We start from the raw sequence: 15,998 nt of genomic DNA, 5'->3' as shown, positions 1-15,998 counted from the left end.
TCTCTCTCATCGATGTTTCTAACTCTATCCCTCTCCCTTCCTCTCTGTAAAAAATCAATAAAATATATTTTAAAAAAAAAAAAAGATGCCATGAGCTGTCTGGCAGCAAGCAATCATCCCTTTTCAAGTTTGGGGAAATGCCCTTGCCACTTCAGATGATTCAGCCCTTGCTGACATGCTGGAATTGGCTTCTGGCAACTTGATATTATGTATACATTGTGAAAGGATTCCCACCATCAAGTTAATTAACACATTTTTATTTTTTGGGGGGAGATGGGGAAGGACACAAGTTCTACTCTCTTAGCAAATTTCCATTATACAATCTATAATAATAAAAGGGTAATATGCTAATTAGACCAGATGAAGACAGGGCTGCAAGGGAAGCCTGGGTCCTGGGTGCCAGAGGGAAGCCGGTGCCGGCAACCAGGGGAAGGAAGGCCTACTCTTGCACGAATTTCGTGCATTGGGCCTCTAGTATAGATTAATCAACTGTAGTCACCATGTTGTTAAGCATTAGATCCTCAGACCTTATTCATCTTATAGCTGAAAGTTTGTACCCTTTTACCAGGCTCAGGCTCCCTGTATTTCCTCCATACCCAGCCTCTGCAACCACCATTCTGTTCTGTTTCTATGAGTTTGATTTTTTAAAAATTTTTTACACATATAAGTGATAAATGTAGTCATGCAGTATTTGTCTTTAAGGTGAAATATATGAATTTTCAGGAATATTGATTACTGTTAAGCATACAACTAAGATTCTGTGTTAAACTTACACTTTACAAATAAGCAACTAGTTTGGTTCATTACAGCATAATTTTTGAGGTAAAATATTTCCTTTTCTCTAGAAAAACTGGACCAATAGGAATTGTTTGGATGGAAAGTTTTAATAAGATAGAAGTTATGTCTTATTGAGAAGACTAATTACATGTATTTTTATTACACATATTATGATAGTCACTGTATAATTACCACTAGAATTGAGAAAATAGATTCCTTAGGAATAGTTTAAATGGATCTTTATCATTAATATTTATTTTTAGAAAAGAACTTTATGGGGAAAGCAGTTTCTTTTGGTCTAACATTCTAGTGAGGTTGTTTTATCTGCTAGACTTCTTTAGATACCATTGGAGTATGAATTGCTCTGAACCTGCTTGGAGAATTAGACCCCACATCTGAGGCTTTGGTGTACTTCATGTGTTCTGCTTAGTATCAGAGCAACAAGGGGGAACAATGCAGACCATTTAATGCTTAAGTATCGTCATGACGAGGAGTGTGTGTGCGTAGCTTTTGCTGGCAAGCACTGTATATAAGAAAGGTTAAAATGGAGAATCATTTGAGTTTCTAAAATGGATTAATTTACATTATTTCTAATGGGAAAAAATGATTCCATTTTCAAACGAATCACTTCTTGTACAGTTCTTCTGAAACAAATTCGAGAACCCAGGTTCCACTGTACTTACTACCTGTGTGCAAGATAGAGATTAAGTGAAAATTTTTGTTTTGTATTGAAGTCTACATTTCTTTGCATTTGTGTTCATTTGCCCCTTGTTCAAAAGTGGAATACAAGATATGGTTGAGAGTGGGGGTGGTTAAAGTATTGCTGTCCTTCATTTTTGGATAGATTAGAAGCATTCTAAGGTTGTGGTTAAAACTGATCTAGATTAGGTTTATATCACAATGCAGCTTTTGAAGAGCCTCTGCTCCACTCCCCCGGACAAAAGCAGCCTTTGCAGGACCCTCTTACAGTCTTCTGTAGGTGTAGAAATGTTCTTTAATCCGAGGGATACCAGTTCCTTGAAGTAGTTGCTAAGGGAGATGCCTGAGCACCCACATACCCTACCTGTTGACCCCACTGTCAGGATGGGATGCAAAAACTCAGCATCAGTCTAGCAGGTAAACAAAATTTATTATGTACTGGTAAGAGTTTTTATTTTAAAAAATACATTTTTATTGATTTTTAGAAAGAGATGAAGGGAGAGGGAGAGAGAGGTAGAAACATCCCTGATGGGAGAGAATCGTGGATCGGCCGCCTCCTGCACACCCCCCCACTGGGGATCAAGCCCACAACCTGGGCAAGTGCCCTTGACCAGAATCGAACCCGGGACCCTTCAGTGCTCAGGCCGATGCTCTATCCACTGAGCCACACCAGCTAGGGCCCATGATTCTCTCATCGTGAATGTTTGTCTCTCTCTCTCTCCCTCCCCCTTCTTCTGAGATCAATAAACATGTTTTTTAAAGCCACAATCAAATGAGCCGGATGCTCGCTTGAAGAGTTTCAATCTACCTTTTCTACATTAATACATTCAAAATAGTAAATATCATACCTTTATCCTAAATGTTTTTGGGTGGCATTGTGAATGATCCTCTTTAATGCACCATTTTACCTTTTACAAGTTGTTGAATTTCTAATTTCATAACTTCACGTGGATTTTAAGTAATGGATGAGTCATGTTTTATTATGCACAATTCGATAGTGTGTTTTGCCATTTGTCTCAGGGGACGTCCTCTGTACCAGCAGCCACCACTGTGTCTACAGTAGCATCTGGGGATCTGGATCTATTCACGGAACAAACGACCAAGTCAGAAGAGGTGACAAAGAAACAACTCTCCAAAGACTCCATCTTGTCCCTGTATGGCGCAGGGACCGTGCAGCCACAGAGCGCTCCTGGTAATTCATTTTGAAGTCTGCTTTCAGGGACTGCAGTGGCATTACTGGAAGTGAGCCTTTGTGGTTATAATATATCAATTATGTTTCTTCCCCATTTTTCTTTGTAATGAGTGTTTTTGTTGTTGCAATTTACACAACTACAAAACTAAAATGAATAAAGCATTAGAATTAAAAAGCAGGTACAGGAGTCACAGAACTTTATTCATTTAGATTAACAAGCTGTTCACATATCACTTAATGTTTCACAAGCTTTTAGGACATAGATTATCTTTGAATAATAATTTAAATTTGATTTGCATGAAGTTTATAACTGTACAGCATGGTATTTTCTCTTCAAGTAAACAATAAGCAGTCTGAATTATTACATGAATTCCAAAAAAGATTTGAGATTTAAAAAATAATTATAATAAATACTAGCAAGGTAAGATTTGTTGTTTACACAGTTTTAATCTGTCAGACTATCTCTTTTAAAATAATGAGATCCCACCTGCTTCCCTTAAAGCCAAGCATAGAGAACTTGCACCTGTGTATTTGGTAGTGGGAGACCAGTGGGTTAGGTTAGCAGAAACAGCACATCATCTCATGCTATGAAGGTTGGTCTTCACAATGGATATTTTTCTATCCATGTATTTATTCTAATTAAAATTGCTCAGGTTCATAACTGATTTGTCTGCTTCTGGAAATAACCAGCTCTGAGAGTGTAGGCTATGAGTTGATCTGAGCAGTAGGAGCAGCCAGACCAGATTAAAAATTTTGCTATGGGTAGTTAAGAAAAATGGTAATTGTTTTTCTGTGATTATAGAATTGAGCGCAGCTGTATACAGTATCCCTGTTCTCTTCATTTTCTTTTCATGGTTCTTATGATGCAGGTGTATTTATGGGACCCACAAATATACCATTTACCTCACAAGCACCGACTGCATTTCAAGGTTTTCCATCAATGGGTGTACCTGTGCCTGCAGCTCCTGGCCTTATGGGCAATGTGATGGGACAGAGTGCGAGCATGATGGTGGGCATGCCCATCCCCAATGGGTTTATGGGAAATGCACAAACTGGTGTGATGCCACTGCCTCAGAATGTGATTGCCCCCCAAGGAGGAATGGCTGGACAGATGGGTGCACCCCCAAGTAAGTTTGGACTGCCTCAAACTCAACAGCCCCCGTGGAACCTGTCCCAGGTAAGGGTCCTTTATTCTCCACTTTATCCAGAATTGAAGAAATCAGACTTTCTAAATTGTTTCATTTGTATTTAAATCTAATCTGGTAGAAAGAGGAGGGATAATGAAGTTGTATCAGATAGACAAATGATCTGTCTTTGTCCCTACTTGATATTCTATAAAGAAATGTGAAGTATTTTTTTCATTTCCAATATAACTGTAATCTAGTTATAAGAGCTAGAAATTATCTTGGCATCCTAAGAAACTCCCTATCACCTTTGAAATTAGTAACTCGCTTTAACCCAGCTCCCTGGTGGGGCGTTTGATAGTCTACTTTGGACCAACCTGTCTTTACTAATTTGGGAAGGGGTGTAGCTTTCATACATTAGGGAAAAAATCTAGGCTACTGTCCATGATTTATGAAAAATCTTTTTGTTCAAAAATCTCTATAGCATTGTATTTCCTTTTTACTTACCCTGTAATTATGTTTATATTTAGAAAGAGTACCCACTAGTTCAAGAATTCCCATAAGATATGGACAAGTCCATATTTGTTTCAGACATCCCTTCATATTATAAAATCCTGTTTCTACCTAAGTTAGTTTAGTGCCAAGATAGGACACATTACCAATACACTACCTTCTTCAAATGAGTTTCTCCATATTAGGTGCTCTGTCCTGACTTTTCTCCCCTTTACACTCCTCTTTGATAAGATCCCACCTGCTTCTAGAATTTTGGCTCATGTTCTGGTCAGGTGTTTCACCTTGAGAGCAAGGAACAGTCAATAGTGATTTCTAACCAACATTAGCAAAATCACTATATATCTTATGAATGCTCCGAGTTATTTTTACTATTTAAAATATATTACACTGGTCTCTAATCTCTGGGGATCTAAAAAATGGTAAGTACCAAATGGCAGTAACAGCTTGTGCGTGCCAGAATGCTGAAGTAAGCTCAGGTTAAGGTGCTGGATGAACCAGGAAGGAGTTGGCCCTTCCTTCCAGGCCTGCTGAAGGCTGTTCTCCAGCACTCCCTGCATGAGAGCCACTGGCCAACGACAAGGTGGTTAAAACAACCTTGAGTAAGTATCAGAAATGATCCTCCGCTATAGACACTTACATCTCATTAGAGTGATGTAATGTACATTAGTGTCTTTGAAAAACCGCAAACAATCCAATCCAACCCTGAGCGTAGGTTTTAACTCCACTCTGTACTTAATCCTCTTGTCTCTCCATAACCTGTCATCTTGGCGGTAAGAGCCACACATGACTCCAGTGGGAGAAAACACATTCAATCTTACACCTTATCAAATGATGAAAATTTTAGATGTTTGACCTTTTCTTTAATATTTACAAAGTATATAGAACCATTTAAGATGTTAATAAAAGCTACAATACTCAATTTCTAATTTTGGAGTATTTTACCTTCTAAAATTTCCTTAGTTTTTAGCAATACTTGAGTTGAAAGAACAGTGGACTCATTATACCTAGATACAAATTGAAAGATTGCTTTGGCACTTTTTTTTTAGTTGTGGTTAATCGTTTGGGGCAAGAAATTGAGTCTAGAAAATGAGTAAATATAGTACATTGCTAAAAATGGGAAGAAAGCTGTAGTTGCTTTCTGCAGAGAAATAAACGTGATGGTTGGCTTTGACTGATTTTTACATGGACAAAAAAATACTTATTTTAATTGCTATTAAGCTTCAGTATCTCTTTGAGGCAGCTTCCAATAAAATCGAGTAACTATTTAAAAATGTCTAACTGTGGTTAAAGAAATAAGAATTAAAAGTGAAGTGAGCTTCTTAAACTGAGCCCTGTGTTATCTCACAGGTGAACCAGCAGATGGCTGGCATGAGTATGGGCAGTGCGAGCCCTGCGCTGGGTTTTGCCCAGCCCCCCAGCACGACAGCAGGATGGTCTGGAAGCTCATCGGGTCAGACTCTCAGCACACAACTGTGGAAGTGAGGACTGCACACGAATTTCATCCAGAGCTACCACCTACATTCCTTGCTGAAATGCATCTAGTTCCCCTGTTTATTCATGTACATATATATTTTTTCTTTTTCCCCATTTGTTCACATTAAGAATTATCTGATTGACTGTGTTGGTTTGTACTGATTAAATTTGATGTGATGAAAAGCAGGTTGAAAAACTCATGTCCAGGGCAGCTTTGCTCATAGTTCTCATAACTTCATAAACCACATTATTTGAGAAGCTGCAAAATCAACTTGCATAATCAGTTTTACTCAATAAAATTATAGCTCTAATGTTTGCATATAAGGAAAATAGTTATCATGTTAGTAATACCTCTAACAGTATAAACCCCACCCCCAAATTAGCCAGTAAATTTGAATTTTATCTGCCTCTTGTAATTTGGATCTCCTCTTATGTACATAGTGCTAATATGATGACCTTTCTCTGCACTATATGCAAACAGGGTAACTAAACAAAGCCACTTTCAGTCCTTGAAGGTATATCCAGGTTTATGACAGTAATTGTGTTTACATTTTATGGTGCCTAGTATTGACAAAATGTTCTATCCCTATATTAAATAGATGAATCCATAGACTTTTTTTTGTGGGTTTCATTTCCTACAGTATATACTGCCACCAACCTTACATAAATTAATGTTGCTAAGTCAGGAATTGGGGACAAAATACTTGTCATCTGTTTCTAAAACCTGTTCAGTTCTACCAGTTATAAGGCCAAATGGGGAAAAAAAAGTAAAGTATATAAGATACTAAAAATGGTACCTGCAGTGTCATTAGCTGTACTGTACAAAGATCTTCCAGTTTAGTTGTAGAGAAAACATGCAGAACAAATGAAGACAGAAACACATTTTATACCAGCTGAATAGCTTATGTTAACTGACAAGCTCTGTTTAAACAGATGTCCATCAGATGTCAATAAAGGCTGTTGTACTGAAGTAAAATGAACAATACCTGAATGCTCTGTAGCCTAACCTCCAAACGTCCTCTTCCACACCCACTGCTGCTCCCAGTTACACCTCGATCTTCACTGTGTCCAGGTGGTACTTGGGCTCGTTGGCTAGATTGACCTTCTCTGTGCGAGTGTGCCACACAAGGACCTGGGGAGGGAGGGAAAGCTCTGGGGTAGCCAGCCTCAATGCCAGCATGCAGCCACATCAAGCAGCACATGAGACATGAATACCTTGGTGCAGTTATTTGCTTTCGGTTCCAGTTCTTCAACAGTTGTAATCTGTTTTAGAAAGTCAGATTCTTGCATCCCTGGCTGGGATCCACGGCGCTTAAATACAGCTTTTGGATTGGACAAGATGACTTGAAGGCTTACAGCAAATCCTTTGTGAGAAGTTTTTAAAAAACACAAAAAGAGAGAGACTTTAAAATATGGGTATACTTTTCTTTCGCTATATAAAACTTTGGTCACATGAAGAGCAATTTTATATGCTACTATGTGCCAGGTCCTACTTCACAAAGTTGAAAAGGAGCATTAGCTGTATTACAGTCTCAAGAAGAAAAGCAGTCATTACAATATAACGAGCTCGGTGCCTTCACCCGGCGGGGTGCGGGTGGGGATCTGTAAAAAGTCTAGTCTTGATAATAAAAGGTAGATTCTACAAGCTGCTATTTCACAGAAGTCATCACACCCAAAATTTGACACTCTGGGGACAACTGAGACATAAATGTAGTGGAAAAGCATTCACATTCAGCCTAATTGAGCTTGAGGTAATTATGTGAGAGCCCACCCAGTTCTGCCTCCTTTAACATCTCTGTGTGCACTTATCAAAACCAGCGCTGGTTTTCTTTGAGTTTAGAAGACAGGGATAAAAGGAAAGTTAGTTTGCTAGAACGAATAATCGGTTGGTTGATTTCTGATTTGGTTCAATCTGAAAAATGTGGGTGGATTGGAAATCAGTGTAGGATATATTAAGCCATTTAATAAATTTGGTTTTTTATATTTCATTTAAAAGTACGTAGTTTTATTGATTTCAGAGAGGAAGGAGAGGGGAAGAGAAACATCAATAAGAGAATAATTGCTCGGCTGCCTCCTGCATGCCCCTACTGGGGATTGAGCCCGCAACCCGTGCATGTGCCTGACCTGGGATGAAACTGACCTGGTTCATAGGTTGACACTGAGCCATGCAGGCTGGGTGATATATTTATTTTTTTTAAGGAAATTATTGTCAATTTCCTTCAATGGTTTGGTCTTAGGAAAGATAATTACTATTTAATCTGTAGTTTAACAGAGTGTCCCTTGCTTTCCCATTAAACACTCTATAAGCTATCTGAGCAAACAGATGTTAAGACCTTTGTAACTGAAAGCCTGAAGCCCAGCCCGCTGCTGTTAATGTCTAAGCTGACACTAAAGTTAGGCTATGAGGACCTCCCCGTGTTAAAGGTATGAGGACCAATCCCTAGGAACATTGCTTAGCAACTTTTGCCCTTCTCTACATTAATGGAATTGATTTATGCTTATTTTTGCAAAAGTATACTTTGCAAAGTAAGAACCACATGATACGAGGCAGTAATGGGGGAACTGAGGAAAACCACAACCAGCATTCTCAAAACCTCTCCAGATGCAAGGTGGGCCAGTCCCATGTTTTAGATGCTGCTGTCTTTATGGGAAAACTTCCCACTCAACTACGTACAAACACCTTGGTACAGCGTGTGCCGAGTGAGACAGGACACAGGATTATAAAGCATGAGCCTGAGGACTGGTCCGAGCACATTTCACCAACCCTGGGAGGGGCAGCACGTTCGAGCAGAAAGGCCACAGAATCTGAAATTTGGAGCCTTTTGGTTTTGCCTGGGTCCCTGCACCTGGGACACTGGTCAAGTCCCTTCACCTTTTCTTGATTCTGAAACTTGCCCCATTTCGCATCTGCACGCGAGGTGCGGTACCTTTTCAACTCGGTGTCTGACGTAAAATTTGTGAATGGAAAAACACTAACTGCAAAGCTCCCTCCAAAAGATAACTGCACTGTATAAATAATACCACTGTCAATGTCGTGAGGGGCAGGTGGGATTAGCCACCTGCCTCAGCTGACAGGGAAAGGGCTTGTGAAAAGTCTAGGTAGCCAGCCAGGCCACCTGCTTTTTCCGCCACTTTGCTAACAAGTCTGAAGCCTCCTCAACCAAAAGCCAAGGTTCAAATTCACACACAAAGCATGGCTTTTCTAGTAGGTCAGCTCCAATTTTAGTATTAAAAGGTTCCTGGCTTTTTTTGTGAGCTAGTAAATACGCTTCAGCTTTGTTTCCTTCTCCCTCCCACTGAAGTGGCTGGTCTGTTTCTCACGTGGTTTTCATGGTGTTGGTTGTATTTCCTCATTCTCCTAAAAATACAGGGTCCAAACTTGATTTCCTTCACTCCCCACTGAGACTTCAGCACCCTCATTCAGATGATTTTCTTGCTCTCCTTGGCGCAGGGATATCCATTAGTTTTTAAAGCAGAGTCCCATGGCAAGTCTGCAGCTTGAAGCGGAGCAGCCAGCCAGCAGTGGGCCCATCACTGTTGCTCCAAGGCCCTTTCCTGGATTCCCTGGACCAGGGGATGGGCCTGCAAGGCTGGCACCCTGCAGAGGGCTGAGTGGGCAGCTGACCATAGGAGCCAAGTGGTGGTCTATTTTCTATCACGCTGAGGGGTGGGCAGTTCAGATGCTCTTCGCTCCCACCCCCACTTTCTCTGCCAGGCTCCAGCTCAGTGAGCCCTTCAAAGGAGGCAGGTCACAGGAGCACAGCACAGGGACAGTGTTAACTAGGCCAAGCCCTGGCTGCCTTTTTGGGAATCATGTGACCTGCTGTGAAGCCTGGGAGAGAGCTCTCCCTCTGGAAGCAGGACTCTTAGCTCCTAAACCACTGCTTTCAACCCAAGACGGGTATCTTGACTTGTCTTCATTTCAAACTGTATATGCCTCAAATATTACACTTCCCCTTCACTATTTTTAGTGAAATTAATTTAGCTTTAAAGATGTTTGCAGTGGCTACTGAGATACCATGAGCCTTACAAAAATCATGGGAGTAGGATCCTCTGTCCTGGTCCGGTGTACAAAAAATAAAATACAAATGGAACCTGGTTATGCTGTGAATGCAGCATTTCCTGACTTGCAGTGGCATGGGGGACGGGTAAGGATCTATCTCCTCTCGGTCAGAGGGACAGGGCCTGCTTTAGTAGGTGCTTATTGATTAATAAATGGAAACATTTGGAAGACATTCAAAGTCCAACAAGTAATTTCCACTTGGGGACAAGATGGAGCAACAAGGGGTGGGTTTTCCCTACTGTCTTACCTAAATTTAGAGAAAATGTTTGAAAAAATGATTTCTAGACATTGGAAAAGAGGCGTGCAGGACAAAGATCTCTGAAAAAGAAAAAAAGAAAAAAACACAAGTCCTACATTTGCCTCAGCTTCTTGTCTGAAGGGAGCAGCCCACAGGCTCCACCGTGGGGAGGGAGCTCACAGCTCTGCAGGCCCTAAAGCTGAGGAGACAGCAGAGAATCCCAGGAGGCTGAGCCAGGAGAATCCACAGTACAGAGCACGAGAGAGCCGCTGGCCTGCAGAGGGCTCCACTCACGTCCAACTGAAGATCAGAAAATGCTCTTGTAACTCCCTGCGGCCCAGGAAAGAGCCTGGAGAGAAGCAGGTGGGCTGGTTCTTGCAGTTCACTCAGGGCTGGGTTAGGTCACATTCCCAACAGCCAGAGTGGAATGGTAGTCGGGGCACCTGGAAGAGGAGCTGGAAGATTGTTGTGTTCACTGTGGGGTCACATTAGCCCTAACCTAAAGGTTGCGCTGGTCCTGCCTATCAAACCTTTAAGAGCAAGCCCAGAAAGGATCACAATGCTTCTGAATAACTAAGTTGTATCCCAGAAAAATGTAAAATACACATAAAGGGGAGGCAGGTCAGATGCGCTTCACTCCTAATCTGGATGTGTGTGTTAATGTATGGTATACATAACATAACACAAATTAACATGTATCTTTATAGTATCTAGCAACAAAACATTCAAAATGCCTGATACAAAAATTCCCAGGTGTACAAAGAGGCAAGAAACTATAATCCTGTAATTAAAAGAAAAATCAGTCAACAGAAACAAACCCAGAAATGACACTGGTGGCAGAATTATAGAACAAGGGCATTAAAACATTATAAATACTCTTCATATATTAAGAAAGGTAGGGGAAAGATTGAACATGCCAAGTAGAGATATGGAAGACATAAAAAGTCCTAGAGTGCTGGCCACAGTGGCTCAGTGAGTGAGCATTGACCTATGAACCAGGAGGTCACTGTTTGATTCCCAGTCAGGGCACATGCACAGGTTTTGGGTTCAACCCCCAGTAGGGGGTATGCAGGAGGCAGCCAATCAATGATTCTCTCTCATCATTGATGTTTCTTTCTCCCTTTCCTTTCCTCTCTGAAATCAATAAAAATATATTTAAAAATATAAAATAAAAAGACCCAAAGCAATCTCATTGTGATGGAAAATACAATGTCTTGAGATGAAAAAACCTACTGGCTAGGATTAACACATGATAACACATTAGAAGACAATGACAGAAACTACTAAAAGGAAACAAACACACGTATGTGAGTACAGAAACAGTAAAGGAATGAAAGATGGGAGAAGGGGTTAGAAACGTATATTTGAAGAAATAACTGAAAATCTTACAATTTAAAAAAAATCCATAAGGATATACTATAAGACAGACAACACTAACAACCAACTTGATATTTACAGAGCAAGCCGCCCAAGGGCAGCAGAACACACAATCTTTTCAAGTAAGTATACATGGTACTTGAGATAAGCTTATAGCAGGGCCATGAATCAATTCTCAATAAATTAAAAAGAATACAAATTGTACAAACTATTTCTCTGACCACATGGAATTAAAATAGAAATCAATAATATAAAGACATCTGGAAAATCTAATATTTGGAAACTAAACAACATAATTCTAAAGATATGGCTCAAAGAAAGAATCAAAAGGGAATGAAAACAGAAAAAGCCACCAAAATCTATAGGCGGCATCTACAGCAGTACTTACATGGAAAATGAGTATTTTTTTTAAGTACTAAACACTTTTATTAGATAAAAAGAAAGGTCTTACCTCAATGTCTTAAGTTCCTACCTTTATACACTAGAAAGAGTAAATGAAACCCAAAGCGAATAGTAAAAAAAGGTATGAATAAATTAAAGAGCCAAAATCATTGAAATAGAAATGGAAAACAATAGAGATCAGTGAAATCTAAACCATGCCATTAGGGGGAAAAGGTCAATAAAATTGATAATATCTACCCATACTTAGGGAAAAAAGAACACACACATTACCAATACCAGAATGAGAGGATTAGCAGTACACATTCTATAAAACATTCAAATGATAACAAAGTATTATGAGCAACTTTATGGCAGTAAATTTCAAAATATAAAAATGGACAACTTCCTTGAAAGACATAAGCTATCAAAGCTCTCATGAAGAAATAGTACCAATAGCCTTCACCCATTAAATAAACTTATATTTGAAAATCACACACAATCCTCCTCAAACTATCCCAAAAAATTCACAAGGAAGACTCCCAAGCTAATTTTAAGAGGCCAGCATTATCCTAATTCCAAACCCTACACTACACAAAAAGAAAATTACAGGCCAAATTCCCTGATGAACATAGATGCTAAAGTCCTCAACAAAATATTAGGAAATTGGACCCAGCAATACATTAAAAAGATCATACATCAGGAACAAGTGGGATTTATTCCAGGGATGCAAGGTTGGTACAATATTTGCAAATCAATAAATGTGATACATCATATAAACAAAATGAAGGGTAAAATCACATGATCATATCAATAAATGCAGGAAAAGCATTCAACAAAATCCAGCACCCATAAAGATGAAAACTCTCAACAAAGTGGGAGTAGAGGAATCATACCTCAACATGATAAACGCCATACATGAAAAACCTATAGCCAACGTAATACTCAATAGGCAAAAATTGTTTCCCTTAAGATCAGGAACAAGAGAGGGATGCCCACTTTCACCACTCTTATTCAACACAGTGTTGGAAGTCATAGCCACAACAACCAGAAAAGAAGAAATAAAAGGCATCCAAATTAGAAAGGAGGAAGTAAAACTGTCATTATTTGCAGATGATAAGGTATTGTATATAGAACACCCTAAAGAACCCACCTTAAAATATTAGATTTAATAAATAAATTTGGCAAGTAGTAGAATACAAAATCAACATCCAGAAATCAATGGCATTTTTATATCCCAATAATGAACATTCAGAAAGAGAAACTAAAAAAGCAATCCCATTTACCACTGCAACAACAACAAAAATAAGATACCTAGAAGAAAACATAGGCAGTAAAATCTCAGACATCTCTTGGAGCAATATTTTTTCCCATATGTCTCTGAGGGAAAGGGAAAATAAACAAATGGGACTACATCAGATCAAAAAGCTCCTGCACAGCTAAAGAAACCATCAGCAAAGGAAAAAGGTAACCCACAGGATGGGAGAACATTTTGGTCAATGATTCATCAGATAAGAGGTTAATCTCCAAAATATATAAAGAAGTTATACAACTCAACACCAGAAAGATAAACAATCCTATTTAAAAAATGGGCAAAAGGCCTGACTAGAATTTCTCCAAAGAGGACATACAGATGCCCAAGAGACATATGAAAAATGCGCAAGGTCACTACTAATTATCAGAGATGTATCACCTCATATCTGCCAGAATGGTTAACGTTAATAAGTCAACAAACAATAAATGCTGGGGAGGATGTGGAGAAAAGGGAACCCTAGTACACTGCTGATAAGAATGCAGACTGGTGCCCTAGCTGGTTTGGCTCAGTGGATAGAGCATCAGCCTGCAGAGTGAAGGGTCACAAGTTTGATTCTGGTCAAGGGCACATGCCCAGGTTGCGGGCTCCATCCCCAGGAGGGGGCATGCAGGAGGCAGCCGATCAATGATTCTCTCTCATCATTGATGTTTCCATCTCTCTCTCCCTCCCCTTTCCTCTCTGAAACCAATAAAAATATATACTAATAATACAAAAAAGAATGCAGACTGGTGCAGCCACTATGGAAAACAATAGGGAGTTTCCTCAAAAAAATGAAAAATGGAGCTGTCATTTTCCCCAGCAATCCCACTTCTGGGAATATATCCTAAGAATCAAATTGGCCTTTTAAGGATATGATTAAATGGCTTTGAATATATTTATAACTCTGAGTACATTTTTTGAAAAGACTATTCTTTCTCTATTGAATGGTTTTGGCACCTGTGGCAAAAATCAACTGACCATAAGTGTAAGTTTATTTCTGGACTTTCAATTTATTTCCATTGATTCGCATGTTTATGCCAGTGCCACACTGTCTTTACTACTGTAGCTTTATAATAAGTTTTCGAATCAGGAAGTTTAAGTCTTTCAACCTTGTTATTTTTCAAGATTGTTTTGGCTATTTTGAGTCCCTTGCTTTCCCATATAAATGGCCAACAGGTAAATTAAAAGGTGCTCAACATCACTAATCATCAGGAAAATGCAAATCAAAAACCACAATGAGCTATCACCTCACACCTGTTAGAATGCCTATCATGAAAAAGACAAGAAATAATACGTGTTGGCTCAGTAACAATCCTTCTCAAACTATTCCAAATAACTCCAAAATCCTCAACAAATACTAGCAAACCAAATTCAGTAATACATTAAAAAGACCCTACAGGCGATTGTAGAGCCAAGGTGGGAGGCTCAGACCAGGAGGTAGGAAGAACTTGGGGCGAGGAGGGGGTGATGCTAAGTGCCCTCCACCTAGGACGCAGGCTGGCCCCGGGGACACCAGGCTGCTCCTGCTGAGCACTGCAGTGGCCAAGGCCCTGCCATCGCCCACCCTCTGACCGCTGATTTATTCCAAGCAAAACACTGAAGCCTCTCTTAACATTTCCAACCACAGCCTCAACACTGCCAATGTGATCCTGTGGGAAGATGGTCTGAAGCTTTTGTTAAGAGAAACAAATGCTTCTGCCTCTTTTCAGAAACTGGAGGATAAGAAAGAGTTATCAGCAGAATCAGAAGATGAAGAATTGCAGTTAGAAGAATTTCCCACGCTGAAAACACTTCATCCAATGCCTGACAGCACCAAGACACTAGGCAGCACTTGGACTGGGCCATGTAAGATACAAAGCCCCAGGGACACAGATCAGCAGCTCATAAAGCAAAGGTTTTAAAACATCACCCAGACAAAGGGAACGCAGCTGGTGCACCAACGAGAGAAGGAGATAATGACCACTTCACTTGCATTGCTAAAGCTTATGAAATGTTATCCGATCCAGTGAAAAGACCAGCGTTTAACAGTGTAGATCCTACTTTTGATAACTTGGTTCCTTCTAAAAGTGAAGCAAAGGATAATTTCTTCCAAGTGTTTTCCTGTGTTTGAAAGAAATTCCAGATGGTCAAATAAAAAAAAATGTTTCCCTAAACTTGGTGATACGAATTCATCATTTGAAGATATAGATGTATTTTATTCTTTTTGGTATAATTTTTATTCTTGGAGAGAATTTTCTCATTCATATGAAGAAGAAAAAAAGCAGAGTGTCCTGATGAGAGGAGGACTTAAAAGCAGAACGGAGCGACAAGAGCACAGAGGAAAAAGAGGAAATGGACAGGATATGAACAGTAGTTGACAATGCACATAGTTATAATCCAAGAATAAAAAATTACAGAAGAAAAGGCCAAGAAAGAAGCAGAAAAGAAAGCAAAAGCAGAAGCAAAATAGAAGGAGCAAGGAGCTAAAGAAAATCAAAGACAAACTGAATGAGAAGTTGCTTGTTTAGCTGAAGAGAAAGAAGAGGAAGAAATTAGACAACAAGCACTACTGGCAAAGAAGGAAAAACATACCCAGAAAGGACATTATAATGGAAAGGCAAAAACTTTGAAACTCATGCAAGACCTGAAATCACTTTTCTGATAATGAGGCATAGTGGGTTAACTGTGATTGCCTTGAGCTAGCAAGTTTACAGTGCTTGAATGAAACACACCATCAACAAAGAAGTGGGGGGGGGGGGGGAGAGAATAAATGAGCAAATTAGAAAAGAGAAAGAGGAAGCTGAGGCTCATGCATGACAAGCATCTAACCCAGTGGTTCTCAACCTTCTGGCCCTTTAAATACAGTTCCTCATGTTGTGACCCAACCATAA

General features: G+C 39.6%; 2 protein-coding genes and 1 pseudogene across 2 annotated transcripts in view; 2 read left to right on the top strand and 1 right to left on the bottom strand.

Moving 5' to 3' along the window:
- Window positions 1–5,964, top strand: part of SMAP1 (small ArfGAP 1) — a 127,248-nt gene extending 121,284 nt beyond the window's left edge. The window contains exons 9-11 of the mRNA XM_006770329.2: window positions 2,497–2,668; window positions 3,538–3,845; window positions 5,653–5,964. Of these exons, the coding sequence (XP_006770392.2) occupies window positions 2,497–2,668; window positions 3,538–3,845; window positions 5,653–5,787 (615 nt within the window). The 3' untranslated portion in view covers window positions 5,788–5,964. The remainder of the gene's footprint in view (window positions 1–2,496; window positions 2,669–3,537; window positions 3,846–5,652) is intronic.
- A 680-nt stretch (window positions 5,965–6,644) lies between these two features.
- The window catches only part of B3GAT2 (beta-1,3-glucuronyltransferase 2), a 190,838-nt gene continuing 181,484 nt past the window's right edge, over window positions 6,645–15,998 (bottom strand). Inside the window, exons 4-5 of the mRNA XM_006770357.2 lie at window positions 6,994–7,142; window positions 6,645–6,910 (exon numbers count right to left, since the gene is read on the bottom strand). Coding sequence (XP_006770420.1) covers window positions 6,824–6,910; window positions 6,994–7,142 — 236 coding nt within the window. The 3' untranslated portion in view covers window positions 6,645–6,823. The remainder of the gene's footprint in view (window positions 6,911–6,993; window positions 7,143–15,998) is intronic.
- Window positions 9,798–15,998, top strand: part of LOC102757350 — a 7,447-nt pseudogene continuing 1,246 nt past the window's right edge.

This window comes from Myotis davidii, unplaced genomic scaffold, assembly GCF_000327345.1.
Source record: "Myotis davidii unplaced genomic scaffold, ASM32734v1 scaffold803, whole genome shotgun sequence".
NCBI classification, from domain to species: domain Eukaryota; kingdom Metazoa; phylum Chordata; class Mammalia; order Chiroptera; family Vespertilionidae; genus Myotis; species Myotis davidii.
Note: the sequence above shows the minus strand (reverse complement) of the source record. Positions and strands in the feature narration are given on the sequence as shown.